The sequence below is a fragment of the Neolamprologus brichardi genome, chromosome 15, assembly GCF_056152115.1.
Source record: "Neolamprologus brichardi isolate AB-2024 chromosome 15, ASM5615211v1, whole genome shotgun sequence".
Taxonomy (NCBI): domain Eukaryota; kingdom Metazoa; phylum Chordata; class Actinopteri; order Cichliformes; family Cichlidae; genus Neolamprologus; species Neolamprologus brichardi.
In genome coordinates, this window is record NC_142118.1 from 10,871,315 (window position 1) to 10,890,964 (window position 19,650).

General features: G+C 40.1%; 1 protein-coding gene across 1 annotated transcript in view; it reads right to left on the minus strand.

Annotated features, from left to right (window-relative positions):
- usta (uronyl 2-sulfotransferase a) overlaps window positions 1–19,650 on the minus strand; it is a 58,166-nt gene that overhangs the window by 19,087 nt on the left and 19,429 nt on the right. Inside the window, exons 2-3 of the mRNA XM_006797050.3 lie at window positions 10,107–10,150; window positions 4,349–4,504 (exon numbers count right to left, since the gene is read on the minus strand). Of these exons, the coding sequence (XP_006797113.1) occupies window positions 4,349–4,504; window positions 10,107–10,150 (200 nt within the window). The remainder of the gene's footprint in view (window positions 1–4,348; window positions 4,505–10,106; window positions 10,151–19,650) is intronic.

Genomic DNA, 19,650 nt, shown 5'->3' on the forward strand with positions numbered 1-19,650 from the left:
TCTGTTTTATATTACTGTGAAGCACTTTGTGGTTTTTATCCTGTGAAAAGTGCTATATAAATAAATTGATTTGATTTGATTTGATTTTGCCTTCAAAGCAGAGCTGCAGTTACTACAGAACAGATTTTGGGCGATCGTGGCTCAAGAGTTGGGAGTTCGCCTTGTAATCGGAAGGTTGCCGGTTCGAGCCCCGGCTTGGTCAGTCTCGGTCGTTGTGTCCTTGGGCAAGACACTTCACCCGTTGCCTACTGGTGGTGGTCAGAGGGCCCGGTGGCGCCAGTGTCCGGCAGCCTCGCCTCTGTCAGTGCGCCCCAGGGCAGCTGTGGCTACAATGTAGCTTGCCATCACCAGTGTGTGAATGTGTGTGTGAATGGGTGGATGACTGGTTGTGTAAAGCGCTTTGGGGTTCTTAGGGACTAGAAAAGCGCTATACAAATACAGGCCATTTACCATTTACCATTTTAAAAGCAGCTAAGAACTGACAAGAAAGAGTTTAGTGATATTGACCGATTCTTTAAATTCTTACTGGTTCTTCTATGGAGTTGATCGTGGCTCAAGAGTTGGGAGTTCACCTTGTAATCGGAAGGTTGCCGGTTCGAGCCCCAGCTTGGACAGTCTCGGTTGTTGTGTCCTTGGGCAAGACACTTCACCCGTTGCCTACTGGTGGTGGTCGGAGGGCCCGGTGGCACCAGTGTCCCGCAGCCTCGTCTCTGTCAGTGCACCCCAGGGTGGCTGTGGCTACAATGTAGCTTGCCATCACCAGTGTGTGAATGTGTGTGTGAATGGGTGGATGACTAGATATGTAAAGCGCTTTGGGGTCCTTAGGGACTAGTAAAGCGCTATATAAATACGGGCCATTTACCATTTCCTGCAAAACCCCCAATACCAGTGAAAGGAGTGGCATCTGTGTAGAGTTAATTTGTGTTGGAGGACATCTTAAATGTCAAGTTCCTAAAAGAAGATACCATTTAAACTCACAAGCAGGGTCACCGAAGGCACATTTATGATTTAGAGGAGCTGTCATGGGTAATTATGCTGATAAGCAAGGGTGTAAACGATGCAGCGAGAGAGTGGCAATGAATGACTGGTCAAGAAAGATGATGCACAGGGCTAGTATCAAGTGCCAGAACAGGGAGCAAATTGGGGCAGGAAAGGGTAAGAAGAACGTTTTGAAAGGAGGACTATCAGACTGATGCTGCTGAGTTTCACGGAGTAAGAATTAGATGGTGCCTACCATGGCATGAGGAACTTGGAGGATGTTGTCACTTTTTGTTATTATCGATGTGGATCCACTACCAGACTTTATAGAGCTGGCATCAGTAGAAGGGAGAATTGGCCCTCAGCAGTTCAAGGACATAGCAACCAGTACGGGGAGCTAAAATGTAGCCAGATGATGAAAATGCAATAAGTAGTATTTAGATCTGGCAACTTATACTAAGAAAGTTGATGAAGAAGCAGGTTGAACTGTTAATTAATCAGTGACTGAAGTTTGCCAACACTTAAAAGCCATATAGTGAGACTGATGTGCCAGAGAGAGGTACAGAAGATTTTTAATTTGTAAATGTCGTCAGTGGTTTCTGACAGGAATGGTTTAGAGAGTAAAGAGTGTTTAATGGGTTTGACAAGCACTGGATGTTTAACTTAACACAGCGTGCAAGTAAACCCTGCTGGACAAAAACATAGCGCAACACTGGCTTGTCATTAATAGATGGAATGCTTGATCTATCTGTTTTCCCTGCATATATGTATTTGTTATTGCAAGAAAAGGAACAAGACCAGCTGGTGCAGAGAATGCAGATTCTTTGAACGCAGCCCCAAAGAGACTTGAAATGATGGGACATCAACTGGCATCCTGGTGCCAAAGATGAGCCAAGGGCACTTATGAGCAATTTCATTTGCATCAGTTTCCTATAGTTTCTTGATTGAACTATGAGGAATGATTGTCACAAGTGTACCCAGTCAGCAGTAATACACCTTGCTGTATTAAATGACAGAGTACGCTACAGACCACAGTAATCCCATTTGAGGCAGTACTTGTATACGATAACATCTCGTTGCTATGTTTTATCGAGGCTAAACGCAACCCAGGAGAATGGTCAACTGTGGGGATGGAGAAAGATTTGGCAACCTGGTCCTAGAAGTTGGAACAGAGTAATCAAGTAAGATAGAAGAAACGGAAACTGGCATCCTGGTGCTAACTGTGGAAGTAATGAAAGGATGGTGCTGAAAACGATGCCATGAACTATGTTCTTGAAGGTAGAGGCTCATTGCTGCTCAAAGATTAACCTTGCTGAATGGGCAAGTGGAAAGGATACTGATGCTATAGTGGGGTCAGACTAGAATAATAATAATTTGATTTTCCTGGTCTTGGACCATGAGCATGATTAGGGTAAAACACTTTCAATAAGTTAGCTGTATTTTTTTGAGCAATGATGGCTCATCCTTTCACTTGGAGGACTCACTGCAAATAGATTCAATTATCCCAATCACACTCCCAGTTTATTAAAACCATACCCAGATAGAAAAACACAGTTATAGATTGACCTCCTCAGAGCCTAGACCTCAACAATATTAGAACAGTGTGGGATCATCTTGACAGGAAATGGAACAAAAGGCAGCCAACATCTAAAGAAGAGCTTTGAAGGTCCTTCAAAAAGCCTGGAGAACTATTCCTGAAGACTATTTACAGAAATTACAAGAAAGTTTGCCTAAGAGAGTTCAGGGTCTATTGAAGGATGAAGGTTGTCAACCAAATATTGATTTTCAGAATTGTACATACTCTGTTTTTCCCTTAGAAAGCTTAACTTAAATTTTTCTAAATTTGCTAGCAAAATCTATAGAAATGATGGGTGGATCAAGACTTTTGCACAGTACTGCATATATCAATTAGAAAAAGATTTAAGAAAGGGCATTATTTATACACCTTAGCATTTTCACTCTTATTCCTACTAGCATGTCTGAGCATTCCGTCTTAAAAAGCTGTGGTATTTTTTAAAGGAACGCAGTTTTTCCTCTGTAAACCCAATGCTCATGTCCTCGATATTCCAGGAAATAATAAAAGAAGATTCACGATCCTTCAGTCTTTTTCTCACAATAACTACAAAAACAAGCACTGAATAAACCGCTGCTGTTAATTTGACACTGACCACACAGTTATTTGAACAATGCACAGTTGCTTTAACTTCACCTGGGGGACAAACGCCGCTACTCGAAGGATGTGACAATATCATCTGGCTGTTTAACAGTGAAATGATTTAGACCTGTTTAACTACACTCATATAAAAACAAATGATGAATGAGTTAGGAAACAGTTTAAAGTTGACGGATTTGAAGACCACAAACCCTCACATGAAAGAAATTATTTTTTAGTGTTTTCCATATTTTCCAGGACGATTAAATTGTCCAAGTAAAAGGGAAGAGAAGAAAAAAAGCTACATTTCCATGCCAACTAAGTTTAAACAGCTCCAAGATCCAAAACAGCTATCAAGGGACTCCGATGTAGACTTTTGATAATTCTGCTATCTTTTTGTGTGATGGCTTCTACAGTACACTTGTTGTATTATTTTACATGTGAGATGTAGTGCTTCGGCGAACCTTATTTTTGGTACTAAGCTTGCATCTACTGCTCTGAAGAGCAGCTGGCAGATTTTAAAGCCTTGTGCCTCTTTTTTCTTCTTTTGATGAACTATTAAAAGGACATTTTTTTCATAGCTGAACTGCAAATGATTTTTTAGGATGAACTAGGATATTGTTTGAGGCTTTCACTGACCGTAGACTTATTTAGAGCTTCCAGGACCCCAAAGAGATTTTCAACATTATTTTCAACAATTCTGAATTGTATACACACACACACCCACACACACACACTCGTTTTCATATCTTAGTAAGGACATCTCATTGCCATAATGCTTTCCCTAACCTCTTACCATAACCCTAATCATCACAAATGAATGCCTAATCCCAACCTTCAACCTAAACCTATCCATAACCTCATTGTAACCCTGACACTAAAACCACATTTTGAGCCTCAGAAATGCCTTCAAACTCTTGGGAAGAGCATATTGTCCCCATAAATGACTGTTGGTCCCCACAAGTATAGTAGCATGACAATGTTCTGTCCTCACAAAGATGTCTTAACATCTAAACATGTACACACACAAAATATAATACGAAAAAGATAGATTTTTCTATATTTTGTGCTTTCTCTTTTGTTTCTGTTCAGTTTTTTGGTTCTTTCTCTTGTTCCACAATATAATGTGTTATCACATGTTAGATCTTCTGCATAATCTTCTACCAGTCTTTTAAATCCATGCATCACTGGACCACAACGCGATCTGGGCTATCTTACCTGTTCATGCTTAGTGAGGCGTGTTTTGTTGTGGATGTCAGAGGAGACCAGGTTGAACTGGTGTTTCTCAGCGAGTAACCTCAGTAAGATGACCACCGTCCGGCTGCCGCACTTTCCCACACGATTATAGATCACCTGGCTTGGAAACGGGAGTACCTGCGAGGACAGCAACGCACACATGTATTCTGTATTTTACTTTCACTGTTGATAAGTGAAATGTGCATTTACTCTGTGCTATTTTGGCTATAAAAAAGCAGCTAAGGAAAAAATATTGTGAAAAAAGCAGAAAAAGGGAAATGAGGAAATGTATTAAATTCTTACGACATTCTCCTGTAACTTTGTGTCTGAACTTTGACCTCTAGTTATAATCTGCTCTCTCTAGAGCTGAACTAAACTGCCCTGACAACACATTAATTGTACATTAAAAATAACAGACACAAAGACCTAGTATGAGTATACAGTGCTTCACTGTTCTCCCCTTAAGCTCCTCCACAGAACTTAGTCAAAACTAAGTTCTGTGGCAAAATCACTTGGAAGTTCACACATGACTCACCAATTAGCTCATCCATGATTCACAAACTTAAAACTGTCGATACCAGTCTATTTCATTTCCAAGAAATTGACTAATGATTTACATTGGAAGGTTATCGCGGTTGTGTAATTTAAATATGAAACACATTTAAGCAAAAGGTCAGCAAGAATGCACTAATTTGGCATTTATCTCTAAGAGTTCACAAGGCTTACACAAGTGGCCCCTAAAGAATGAAAGCACTCTGAGAAAATTATTAACAGTGAGAACACCCCCTCCCCTCCCAGACACACACACAAAGCCTTATTTTTCTGATTCTCCGCTAAGAGAAGCCCCACCCCAGCACAGAATCCGTACAAACAGTGAAGGCCTCTCGGACTATTTGCCAGAATTCAGTGTAAAAAGCAGAGAAAACAATAGGACTGATGTTGACTCGTTCAAGGAGGGAGAAAGAAATGATGAGAGGGCCAGAAGAGAAAGATGACACCACTGTATCAGTATCACTTCCCGCATATACGTCCCAGAATCAAAGCCTGTTCCTGGATTTCATTAGCAAGTGAATAAGTTTGATGCAAATACATGAGAACACGCCCTCAGATAAAGAGGTAAAGAACTGAAAGAATGAACACATAGCTTCAGTTAGGATAAAATTATGCAAGTTTAGAGATTGTTTTTTATTACCCAACAAGAAAAGTTTGTTATTCTAATAAAAATATGAAAAAAAAGAAAGAAAAAGAGCGATATCATTACATTTGGGAAAAGTTTTTGAGCTGACAGGAAATAGATCTCTTGGAAAGCAGTTCAACTTTCCACAGTGTTTGCCAAGTAACTACAGGCTGAAATACATTCAGTGTTTCACAGGACAGCATATCATGACAAATGACTGTCAGACTTCTAACATCCTGCTGCTGACTAACAGGAATAACAGCAGACATGCCTTCAAAAGTCCAAATCTCCCGCTGGCACTGACAACACAGAAAGGGCAAGCTTTCAGCTTGTGCTATTGTTGTTCCCACTCTGTAGAGCTTGGTTTCTGATACACGCTGGGAGAAATGTCCACAGGGTCTGCCAGTAAGGATTCTGTCAGAAAGTATTATGTAACCATGCTGTTTCCCATCATGTTAGAGAATGACACTTTTTCCTGTTGATATTCATATTGTTATGGGTTTTTTTAATCTCTAGCTTATATCAAGCAGACTCGGAGATGAGCAGTCCACTTTCCTATTCTCCTTTTTCCCCTCTCTTACTTGCTATTCCACAATTCTTCCCACACGTTCACACAAAAAAAAGTATCGAGTTTCTTTTTCTTTTGCACAGTTTGAAATGTGTCATTAGTTCAAAAAACACACATAAATTATTATGAGTTTCTCATGGCTGGACCGGCCATCTCTGATATGAATGTGATTTGCGGTAATTTTTCTCAATCTTCAATCATCTAACAGGAAGTTTGAGAAAATGTCCCGGTCGGCTGATTTGGGTTCAGTGCTCCTTAGTATCAACAGCTCATTTATCGCTAAGTGAGGGGTGCAGTCGACATTCTCAGCAACTTCCTCTTAATCTTCTTCACTCTCATCCAGAAGAGGAGAAAGGGAGTCTTACTGCCCTCAGTAGCAGTAAAAGTGGAGTTTCAATCAAAGTATCTAAATAAGCACCACTAATGCTTTACATTAGTTGAAATGAACAGACTTGATTTGTGCCTTAACAAATGAGACAAAAATAATTCAATTCAGTTTTAATCATATAATGCCGAATCACAACAACAGTTGCCTAAAGGCGTTTTATATCATGAGGTATTGACCCTAAATTAATATAGAGAAGACCTTAACAATCAGATGACCGACTCTGAGCAAGCACATGGCAACAGTAGGGAGGAAAAGCTCCATTTTATAACAGGAAGAAGCATCTGGCAGAACAAGGCTCAGGAAGGTGCAGACATCTGCCTTTGGAGGAGGGAACCAGGACAAAAGAAAGCTGTGGAAGCCCGATAAATAATAACTCGGATAGTAAGAGAAATTAATATAAGATACTTGTGCTGAACGGCCCTTTAGGATTATGCTTCAAGTTTTCTAGTTTAATTAATATGCCTCTATAAGCAACAGGGTTCCATATGATGCTGGAGTTTAGCTTTGGTTATTGGTTCCTCTTATAAAGAGGGATGCTGCAACGAGCTGCAGTAGAATAGACCTATCACTGAAACGTTTGTCTTTATCGTCAATGTATGGGCATATATGATGTAATTAACGTTGTTGCTTATGTGTTGTATTATGTGTTATTTGAGTAGGTCATCATTTCGGGATTCTTCAGTCAAGGGGTAAAATTACTAGACAGACTGCAGTACCTCTCAAGGCCTTGAGGGAACTATTGTTGCACTTCCACAGTAGAAGTTCATAAGCACCATGTTGTGTTTGATGGAGCATAATGAGGTCCCCTCTAGCATACATCTGAGCCCCCCCCTCCCCCCCAAATCTATACAATAACAAATTCATCAAAGGTTAAGGGCAGATGGCTTCTCCTAATAATTCTAACGATTAAATAAACTATGGAATTACATTGAAAAGTGCTGCAAAGTGTGTTTCATAAAGTGATGGATATACATTTTACACATGTGCAAAAATTGTAGAGAGGACATTCTTGTAGTGCTTGCACACATAAAGGCTCATAACTCTATTCTGAGAGCTGCGTGGTTTTTCCATACGCCCTCATTCATGCTGAGCTTTCAACTCGATTTCTAATCTTTCCCCACATTTACCCAAAGCTCGACCTTCTGCACACGCATGCTACGGAATGTCAGACCTCTGCCGAAGGTGCAGATCAACTGTAACTATAGGGGAATGTTAAAAACGATAATGAGAGATGAGGCTCATGTACTGCTTGCCACTGACATGGCATTTGCATCATCTGTCTGGGAAGAGATGACAGAAGATATGGAATCAGTCAATGCAAGCAAATAACATATAATCACTAGTCTGTGCCTCCAGATGCGCAGACTACTCAACCTAGTTTATATATCTGGAGGCTGTATTTAGTTATCAAAGCTGCTACAGTGGTTGCACATGGCAACTGTCATCTAATTTGAAATCAGAGCCCGAGTGAAAAATCTAGGAACTTGGTGGGAACTTTAGAAATAGCCCACCGCCAAATTAAGAAAATGATAGTAATGATAATGATAATGAAGCCTAAAAAAACAAGAAAGAAGTGTCCTATACTTATATGCAGTTAGAGCAATTTAATAGCTTTTAGTGGTCAAAGATGAAATAATGAAATAGCTTTCCAAAATAATGCTAATCAAATAAATGTTGAAATTATATCGTTATTAAATTTCTATACTGCTAATTTACACAAAGAGTACTATACAAAGAAAAGTAGTAGTATTCTTCTTAATTGAGAATTAAGTTTAAAAAATTAAAAAAAAAAAACTTTACCTGGGACAAAACGGTTTTAGCCTCTATACCTAATTTACCTCCAAACTGTACAAGTGATGAATTTTTATATTAAGTATATAACCACACTGGAGCTGCCACACTAAACTTCTCTGAGAAGTCAGAAATTAATCAAGCATATTATTCAACCACTAAAACTAATTTTTCTGTTTAGGAATGCAAGTAAATAATTGTAATTTGGCATCCCAAATTTATTTCTGCTCTTTTGGAAAACAGTAAATTTCAAACCAACAATAATTATATTTTAGCATTAAAAATATAATGATATGGTGGTGTAATAAATTTTTTAAGCACTGTAACTTGCTTGCTGAAACTCTGTGTTCAAATCGAGTTTGCCGACTGGACTTCAACAACTGTTCTGGGCGTCACCTCCACTCGTCTACTTCTGTTAAATCAATGTATGAACAGTCTACCGAGTGGGTGTCTGTGTCTATGATGCATCCACACGGTTTAAAGCTGCACCGTGATAACAAAGCTACCAAGAACACCATCATTGGCAGAAAAACAACATGGGATGTTAAACCAGAGACGTTCATCTTTTATGTACAGTCTATGCTTTAGATTTTATTGTTGTAAAACACCTACAACTAGAAAGTGAGCAAAATTGTGATATCAAGTTAGTTATAGACACAGTACACATCTTTAATGATATTTAATAATATCTGGTAATATACTTAGACATAAAGTAACAGATTCAATTCTTAAATGATCTCTTGTTGTTTTCAAAAGCTAAAAATATTCCCCCTTTTCACACTTTTCTATGTCAAATGAATTCCAGAGCTTCTGTGTTTGCATAATAAATATTATAATAAGATGCCTCGGGACAAATTTAAGCTGTCTAACTCTATTCATTCTTCAGGAGAAACTTGTGGAAACAATTTGTACTTTATTACGCCTACTTGAAATTCATTTTCTGCAATATCCTATATGATATTGAAAGCTTGACATCAACTCTGCACTATGCAGTTTAGAGACTAAGAATACTTGTGGGGTCTTGCTCTAAGTAAGTTTCTTTCAGATAACAGTACCGTGTTAAAAAATAAAACTGCATAAAGGAAATTACGACAATCTTTCCACTGTGTTCCAGTCAGCCACAGTTTGTTTCACGTACTGTAAATAAGACCCCACTGTTCTCTTTACGAAACAAACACAGCAGCTGCCAGGTTTGTCTGAGTGGCCAAAACGAGTTTGAAACACACAACTCACAAAGGCCAGATGTGATCTAACTAAATCCAAACAGCTGCTCACATCGGCCACAAGCAAACCTCGTAACCATACTTGATAAAGCCTCAAGTTAGCAATGCAATAAATCCTGTGCCCGGCAATATAAACACCAGTGACTCCTTTAACTAAAAAGTGAATAAAGCAATTAAGAAAGGGATTCAATGAGGTGAAAATGAGGTGATTGACTATAGAAGCAGATAATAAACAAGGGGCCGACGGAGACAGAAACAAGTTGGCAAGGAGAGAAAAAGGGAGCACAGAGGAGAGATAGTCCCGTAGACATGCAGCTGGATGAATACAAGGCCCCTGTGTCAGCACTCTGTGTACGAGAGAGACTGCGTTCAAAGCATTACTGTAGCACTGAAGCCAGGTCTAGCTGGTATTTCGAGTGCGTTTGCACGCAGCTCCCTTGCACAGACCAAACCATTATCCTAACTGCACTTAACTGCAACTGTGAGGAGATGGGAAGGTGAGAATGCAGGACAAACAAAAAAAAAGAAAAGGAAAATTAGACAAAACAGGAGAAGAAGCACAGTGACACTGAGACATGATAACAGTGACTCACTCTTGGAGCAGGCTGTCCGTGATCATCCAGATACGTGGATCCACCTGCAAAAGCAAGTATCCAAGTTGAAATACTGAAAACATCATATTATATATATATGGAGAGATTACATTTTATAACGAAATAAGAAGCAAACTAACCACTAAATAACATGAGGGTAAAAATGACTCATTTATATCAAAATAGAAAAACACCTGAGCTGTATTGTCTACACGAATGCTTTAGTTCAGCCTCATTCTTAGATCTGATATCGGATGTTTCTTTTTTATCAAGGTCATTCCAGAGTATCTCTACATTTTTTGTTATCATCTATTTTCTTCCTAGGCTCGTGCATATACTGAAACCATTCTGGAGTTGAGTTGATCAAAGCGGTCCTATCGCATGCCTCGATTTTTGTCACTGACTGGTTTCCAGGTTTGCAAACTACTGGCTCTAATTAGTTTTTGCTGATGCCAGCAGACCCAAGGGTTCATATATGTTTCCCAGCTATGCTGTGAATGTTTGAACTTTCTCCCTTTTATGACTCTGTATGTTTATTTTTGGCCGTTTGGAGTTTTTCAGGCAGTGAAGTCATAGTTCTTGTGTGAAAATTGGAGAAAGGTAATAGTAACAAGGAGAAAAAATTACATGTAATGCCACTAACCCATTGCAGCAAATTTTGATCATCAACTTGTCAACACACTGAAATATCGCTATCATGAACACAAAAAGTACGAAATCAGTGACATCAATCATCACATTTTAGTTTCCACTGACATGTTTTACTGATGCGATCGCCTGTCTTTTAAACCCTTCTTCCTTTAACCACTTCCTCCACCGAAATGCTTCAAAACTCTGCCGCATCTAACCATGTGAGAGCCTGCATCACACGGCACAGCTCGACCCAACTTTACATCATTCGTCAAAACCACACATGGCTCTTCAGTGTTAAAGGTGAAGGTGTTGTGACGAGAGCTCTAGTTGAAGTAGCTCCATTCGTAGCTGTTTATGGAACACTATGAAGCGGTTTCTTGTGGGAATAATGGTGTTCATTGAAGGCTGCTCCTACACTGAGGATCTGTGCCCGTCTTTCGGCCCACGCTCCAAATGCATGCCCAAGCCTATGACAGCGACCTTTTCTTTCACCGCCTGTTTAGACACAAAGGCTGCCCATCACATTTACAGCAGTTAGACTGCAAGAAAGAAAGGGAAAAGACAAGCTGGCGAGCGTGCATGGGTGGAGTTTGAGTAAAGTAATAAACTGAGGAAATATTACATAACAGAACAATCTCTCCTTTTGTCTCTGAAATGTGATCCAGAAGAAGAAAGAAATGAGGCGTGAACACACACGTTGTTTTATTTCAGGCCAAAGTTTCCCACTTGGCACATGCTTGTAGATGTTACTCTGCTGGAAGTTCATAGCTTTGTAAATACTGTTTACACTTTAGATAGTGATGTGTAAGCTTTGGGTAATTAGTCTTACACTGACATAAAATCTGCCTGACTGTCTCGTTTTCTCACACACACACACACACACACCCACAGTAGTTACTATATATAAGACTTGCTTGGATTCAGTTTGATGTCGCGGCTCATTAATTCATCAGGCACTGGATGTATAAATACAGCTGCACTATGCTCACCCTCAGGTGTTTCTTAGTCTCGTTCTATCTTTTCATCCGTCTTTGTAGGGCTTTCGTGGCATTACACAGTTTTCCTGAGGAATGCAGCGGCAAGCACACATTTGCACCTCTACTCCGAGGCACTTCAGGTCACGGCAGGGTGAGGATGCAGAGACGCAGACAGACTCTGTTCCTTCCTCTGTCATCCATCATAGACAACCACCCCCCCACCTGCCACCACCGCGACCTCCAACCCCTCACTGCCTCCTGTGTGTGCTTCTCATTAGCGTTTTGGATAGAGGATCGGAACTAATTTTTTCCAGGGTACGAGGCTCGTGAAAGCTGACAGCTGCCCTCCGCCCCCACCGCCCACAGAGAGAAGAAAATCAACTTAAAGAGCCACTGTACAGGGAACTGTACTCATTGACCTGATTGTGCTGTGAGCCTATGCCAAATATCAGAGACAACAATGACAGTCTAATGGGACTTGAGTTATAAGTATTTTAATTCCCAAACTGACTTTTTATGACTGCCCTGGACATAATTCTTTTCCACTAAATAATCTGATAAGAATGACTTAACACATGTAGCCCAAAACAGCCCATAAAGGAATGTCCTTTAAAAACTAGCGAAAGGAATGCAAGTTAATTGGAAACAACATGCAGTGCTGCAGTTGTGTCTCTTATGATTTCTCCCATGCTCATAAGGGAATTTGTGGATCAATAGGTTGATTTAAAATCAACAATCCCATCACTAACATGAGGAAAACTCCAGGGCCATAGATTTCAAAGATCAGTGAAGTTGCTCTGACAGCTTTTGTTAGGCTAAAGGCTGAATGTGGGTCCCGGTGACACATGGGTCAAGAAAGGTCAAGTCGAGAAACTATTAGGTTAGAGGAAGAGCAAATTTACAAATTTAATCTAAACTAATCTCACATTTGAGCATATCGTCAGGTTAACGGTTGTATTTTGTGAGTTCGTGTGTGTGTTTGTGTCAATGGCTGATTGACAAGGAAACTAATGGAGTGTGGGTTTGCATTGGTATGTAGCTAAATGGTTAATTGGATTACTGAGTCACAAGATCCATGGACTTGTTGTTAAGAACAGCTGCATTACTATTTCCAACTCCAATTAATCAATACCACATCATGGGCAGCATAAAGCAGCAGTCTGAAACATATTATACTCACAAGTGCAAAGCTAATTTAAAAATGCACAAAACCAATAAAACAACAGAGCCTAAATGGCCTAGAGGGAACTGTGCCATGCGGGGATGCCAGCATTCTGTAAATTACTGTTACATCGTCTCCCAAAACAGATTTTCAAAAGATTTTGTCCCCAATAACTTAAAAAAAAAGAAAAAAGTAAGTATCGTACAGCTTCAAGCTGAGATAGTATGCAACAGGATTGATGCGGCAAAGAAAATGTGAAATTCATTAATGCACAAGATGCTGTTTTCTGCACTGATTAAGAAGCCGACAAGAACTAATAAGAGTAATGCTGTTGAGGGGAATCACAGCCCAGCCTCACAATCTTCAAGAAGTTTAAGAATATTAATGTCTAAAACTCAAACCAAAACAACAATGGAGCCATTTATTAACAATAAAGTATTCAGTTACATTTTAATACAAACACACACACACACACACACATCAGGCCAGCAGCTGCCCCTGTTCGGGAACTTCTTAAACCAAGTGACCATGCACATCAATTAGTCACCTCATTAGCTGAACTGATTTGTTTTTCTTCAGTGGAAGAAAAAAAGTCACTTGTTGTTAAATCAAAAGTTCAGCTATAAAAAAAAGAAAAGAAGAAAAGGTAAAAGTGCATCCGTCTGATGTTTCTTGTTCTAAAAGAGAACACTATTGTGATTACTTCAAACAACAAAGCTAAGACTGGCTTTATTGTCGCGCCCGCAGCTAAAACAGGCACAAGTATAGACGTCCGTATTCAAATTCCTAAGCAAACAAAATAAAAATCTAAGATGTGAAAAGGACTTTGGAGGTCAGGTACTACAAAACACACAGGTGGAACGCCAACATAGCTGGAGGAAAAAAGCGTTTGAAGGAAATTTTGGTCTTTAGGATTGTATTCTGTCAACAAAGCCCAGAATCAGTCCTTCAGACTCTGGAATTTTCCGTTGTTGTTGGCCTGCTCCAGGAATGCTACAGTAAGTTTGGGAATTTTATAAACATGTATTTAGAGCGTAGACCATTTCATTTGCTTTGCGAAGCTGGCAGCATGGCTAAGTAGAGCTTAGGAAAGAACACGTCCCAGAATAGGCAGAGGTGGGAGCGGGAAACCACACAGGAATGGCTGCTGAGAGCAAGGCCAAAAGGACAGGCACAGGGTTGGAGTTAAGAGTCCTCTAGCTTTGCTGTGGGACGCGACTGAAAGCGCTGATGGAAGGTTACAGAGCTGCTGCCATGGAATGTTCTACAAGTGTGCGAAACCAGATTACAGGTTCCCCATGTTGTGAAGACTAAGCTCTTTCATGTGTAACCACATCCTGCTGTAGTTTCTCTATACCAGACGGAAATGACTATTAAAGGTGTCGGCGTGCTGAAACTCAAGCAGAGAAAAGAAAATGCAGGACTGTTAGATACAGAGATCACATGATGTTCCTCAGTCCAGTCAAAAGTGACATAACTCCAGCCTGACCGATCTGTGTAAAAACACACCCAGTTAGATTCTCCACACGTCTATTGTTACAGCCCTCACTAAACACTTGTGTTACTATTGTCTGCCCAGGCAAACAAAGTCAGTGTGCAGGAGTTAGATACAGTACAGGCTTTTCTATGTGTGTTTGCTTGTGAAATGAGGGTGTGCGGTCACCCGACCCTTTGATCCGACATGTGGGAGTCGCTCTCCATTAAGACGAGAATCACGACCCATGTCGCTAATTACAGGAGGAAGCTAAGCTGAGGGTCAGGGTCTCCACCCACCTCGCCCTGCTTCAGCTCAATCCCACAGTCACTTGAGAATCAACAATGATCAGACAAGTTTGTGATATAAATAGAAAGGCAGAGCCACTGCTCTGTTATTCCAAGTGCCCAAAGACCAAACCCTGGTCGGCAGCCTAATTTGTGGACTTGATGCTCCCTTAAAATTTTGGTTGCTGAAATATAGTAAGAACATATACATGGGCATGCAGATGTGCAGGGGATGGGAGCGTTCAGCATGACTGTTGGTATATGATTTGCAGGCACCAGTGGTTGCCACCATGTATATTGTATGACAGGGAAGTACCAGTAAATTGGTGACCCAGCAAAGCAGTGTTGACTTTAGTGGCTGTGCAGCTGGGAATGCCAAGAAAGCCCAAAATAAAACAGATAATTTACAGAACAAGAAGAGGTAAAGCTGAAACATTTCCAGTGATTTATGTTAAACACAGAACAAAGACATCTGACTCAAGAATTAATAATAAAAAAGAGGAGTATAACTGACGGAGATGATAACTGGTTTTTGAACTGAAGAACACAACTCTTACGGTCGTGCTTCTCGGATGTCTGGGTGGTTGATCAGCACATTAGTGCAGCTAAAATTGATGTTACAAATAATACACTTTGAGCTGTTTCTCCCAAACTATCATCAGTAGATTTTACAGTTGTCAAAATCAATTGATTTACGGGACCCCCAGCAGGCCATTTCATGTCTCCAAACTTGGAGAGGACTAGAAGCAGTCATCCGATCAAGTGAGACAATTTAATCAAGCAAAGCGATGAGCAGATATGCATTCACTTCTTAGAGCCCCAAAGCCACGTTGCTGCTGCACTCTTGTATTTTAAATCTGTTTTTTTTTGTTGTTTTTTTGGACTGAGGGACTCGCTGCCCTTTCAGAACCAAATTTTACAGCCCACAGCAAAGACTGCTCTCTGTCTGCCTGTTATGAGTAAACTAATTGAAATATTTTTCTTAGGTATGCATCATGACCGTGTGAGACCTTAGTCTATCCGGCAGGCTGTCACAGAGTTTACGAGCGCTGAACGCGCTTCGAAATGAGGTGGCTTTGAAATGAAGAAATGAAGCGTGAAGTAGAAAATTGGACAAGTCTGACGCCACACAGTTAAAGTCAGCAGCGTAATCATCCTCATCAGCTAGTGAAGAAGTGATGCGAGGAACAATGTTCTTCTTTCTCTGGGATTTTCTGTGGGTGATGTCAGTATTTGCGCAATGGCAAGAGACACAAAGTACTGGCGCGTCACAGATGTGATGCGCTCGAGGATTTCTCATAATCTGAATGCTTTGTCAGCCAATTTTGGATAATTCTTATTAAAGGGCACCCGTGCTTGTGCGGTTTGTACATACCTTTTCTCCTCTTGCAGTCATGTAGGCACGACACCAGATGTCTTGCTACCCTGTCCTTATGGATAAAGAGCCTGCTGGGGGCCACTTTGACTGACCAGTGATTTTTTCCACATAACCCTACAAAAGAAGTCAAATGGAGGGGACCTTTTAAGTCTGACTTCTAGATTGGTTAATTGAACAAAAATAGCCATTGGGGCCAAGGGGGGCATCATATAAAAACATAGTTGTTGGTGTAAGACTACAGATGTGAACAAAAGCTATATATAAATATATAGTGCATTTCTTTTATTTTAAATATTTTGCCAGGAAAATGGGAAAGAGTTGCAGCAATTTATTGAAATGTGCAAATATAAATGGAAATGCAGTATACAAGGCTGTAAAATTCTAGAGAGCTTGAAAGTCAATATTTGGAATGATCCGCTTTGTGCTTTAATATAGCCTGAACTCTCTAGGGCAGGGGTCCCCATTCCCAGTCCACGAGGGCCGGTGTCTCTGCAGGTTTTAGATGTGTCCTTAATCCATCACAGTGGATTTAAATGGATAGATTACCTTCTCAACATGTCTTGAAGTTCTCCAGAGGCCTGGTAATGAACTAATCATGTGATTCAGGTGTGTTGACCCAGGGTGAGATCTAAAACCTGCAGGGACACCGGCCCTCGTGGACTGGGATTGGGGACCCCTGCTCTAGGGGAAGCTTTCTTGTCATCTTTTGAGTACTCTCTAGGAATAGTTCCTCAAGCTTCTTAAAAAGCTCTTCTTTTTAGATTTTGACTGACTTTTGTTTCATTCCCTGTCAAGATGATCCCACACTGCTTCGATAATGTTGAGGTCTTGACCAGTGGTCCCCAACCCCCGAGCCATGGACCAGTCTGTGAGTCGTTTGGCACCGAGCCACGAGAGTTGAGGCTCAGGTGTGAAAATCATAGTTTTCAGGGTTTTTAGTGTTTTTTAGTGTTATTTCTTTATCGTTAACTCAGTTTCCCTGGGTCTTTTCCCTTGTGTTATTAATAAATCATCTTTTTTTGGTATTGGTACTGGTTTTATTTTGTTGTATTTATCCACGACACCTTAAAGTCCGGCCCACAGACATAAACCGGTCCGTTTGGGGTTGGGGACTGCTGGTCTAGACTGTGTGGAGGCCAATCCATGACTGATACTCATCCATTCTGTGTTTTTTCTTCATTCAGCTTTGCTTTTACTGCATTGGCAGTGTGTTTTGGATCACTATCATGGTGAAAAGTGAAGATGTTCCTGTCTCCATAACTCAATCACTATTTGAGTCATATATATATATATATATATATTATATATTGGACTGAACTGCATATTAGTTGGTAATGAAAATGTCTTAAAAGTCCTTCAAATTTCTTAACATTTTTAGATACAAATATTGGTACACCCATATGTACAACAGCAACAACACCAACTATCCTATTAAAAGCCAACCGCAAGCAGGGTAACTACTCACCCTTTGTTACTTTGCACCAGCTTAGACTCATAAACACACACCAGATGTGGAAATGCATCTTGCACAAAGGGCTGTTCCCCACTGCTACACCAACACAAAACTGGTGACAACTGAGCGATACACAGCTGGAAATGACTGAAAGATCATAGTTTCATTACTCAATTAAACAATTGCCTTGTTGTGAGCATTAAGATCCTATAAATACACATGGTTTTGTCTAGCATCTGGCTTCAAACTGGTCTTTTTATAGTTAAAAACAAAACTGTTACTAACTAAGCGTTTTCACTGTAACTGTGAAATTAGGGCTTTGTTATTCCGGAAACAGAAAAAAAAACAGTTGCTTTTTCTTGTACTATTCAAGCAAAAAAAGACCTTGTTTCGTTTGCTTTATTACAGTGTTTTTCGGCAAGATCATAATTTTTACTCTTTAAATTTACCACAACATTTTCTCTGGGGACACAAGGTTCTGCTTGAAGCTACGAAAAGACACAAAAACACCCTGCTTTAATTGTTTGTTTACAATACAGCTCCCTTGGCCTTGAGCCTAGACCAAGCTAAAACAGTTTTTGAAAAAAAGAGCGCATTTTTTTCCCAACATGCAACTGCTTGTTTGTGGCTTGGTGGCCTGCTGCTGTGCTTATCTTGTATCTCCCTGCGCCGATAATGGTTTTCCTGGTGATATGTGGGAAACATAACCAAAAAACAAAACAGAAAAAGTGAATTTTTGTGAACAACCAGTTATGAGTCTTAAGCTCTTCTTCATTTTCTTACATGCACACTGCTGGAATGCTCATATTAAACATGGTCAAAGTTTCAGACCATCAGGCTTGCACATGACCAAGTTATTTCTGTGAGACAACAGCTCGGGCTTCAGACTGCGGTTCAAATCTTCTGTTTATAAGGAGGAACCAATCAAAATTAAGTTGGCTTAAAGGAAAAATTACCAGACAATAAAAGGTGCTAAGACAGCTTCTTTCAGATAGTACAAGCCTTCAGTTCATCCCCTAAGGAATAGAATAAGATGAAAAAGGAATATTTTGCACTATGAATCATGCATAACTGCTCTGATAAAGAATAAAGGTAGAAGCTGGAATGAGGGGCATAATTGGTCCCCTTGAATATTTTTCATTAACACACTTTTTTTTTTAAAATATACGCATACGTTATTGCAACCATGCAGCTGCTGAAGCTTTAAACATCCTACACACATCTTTTTGGGATCAGTGGTGATGCTTCTGAATCATGTTTGAGGCATAGCATAGATAAACATGTCAAAAGACAAAGAGCTGGGTGCGTACTCGTGCCTTCCTGTACATAATAAAAACATCTAGTGTTTTTTCTGTTTTTCTTGGCATGTCATGCTGTTAGTCATGAAAGGTTCCCACATAGCCACTGATCAAACTAGAAAAGCAGCCTTAAGCCAGAGAAACAGCTGCTTATAAATGCCAAGGAACTTTGCTTCATACATGTAAGTGTCGCACAGAATTGCAAAAATGGCTCATGAGTCTAAACCTGAAGAATTTTCTCCTACTGGGTGTGTTTTCACAGAGTGCCGGCTATCTGTTTGCGTTAGGTTTTATGCTTGGATGTGCGTGTAGCCACCAAGAAAGCCTTGAAGATTTATAGATGCACAGAACAGTTAGCTTGAAAGGATATGAAAGAGAATCAGGAAAAGTGTCTGAACAACGCTCGAGAAGATTGACTCAAAAATGCAGGGAAAATTAAACTGTCACACTCAACGATACGAAAACTATTACAAGTTCCCAGTCTGTAAGTTACGGGAAGTCTGAATTTGAGCCAGGAAACAGTTAGTTTAGATTAATGTATAGCGTGAAAGCAATGGGAAACAGAAGGCCTTGTTTTAATCAAGGGTGAAAAAAGCCCCAAACACTTTTAGTCCATCTGAATCTCACTTAGTAGATTTAGAGATGCAGATCAACAGATTTTATTATCTTTTGACAGAGCCGGACTAGCTGTTTTCCTATTTCCTGTCACTGTTTCCTGTTTTATGATAAGCTAAGCAAGTCAGCCACTAGCTGAAGCTCACGCATAAACACAACAGTGGTATCGATTTTCTTATCCAACTCTTGGCAAGAAAGCAAATGTGCATTTTCCCAAATGTCAATGTACTCTCTTCAACCACATATCATATTATGGTCTCTTAAACC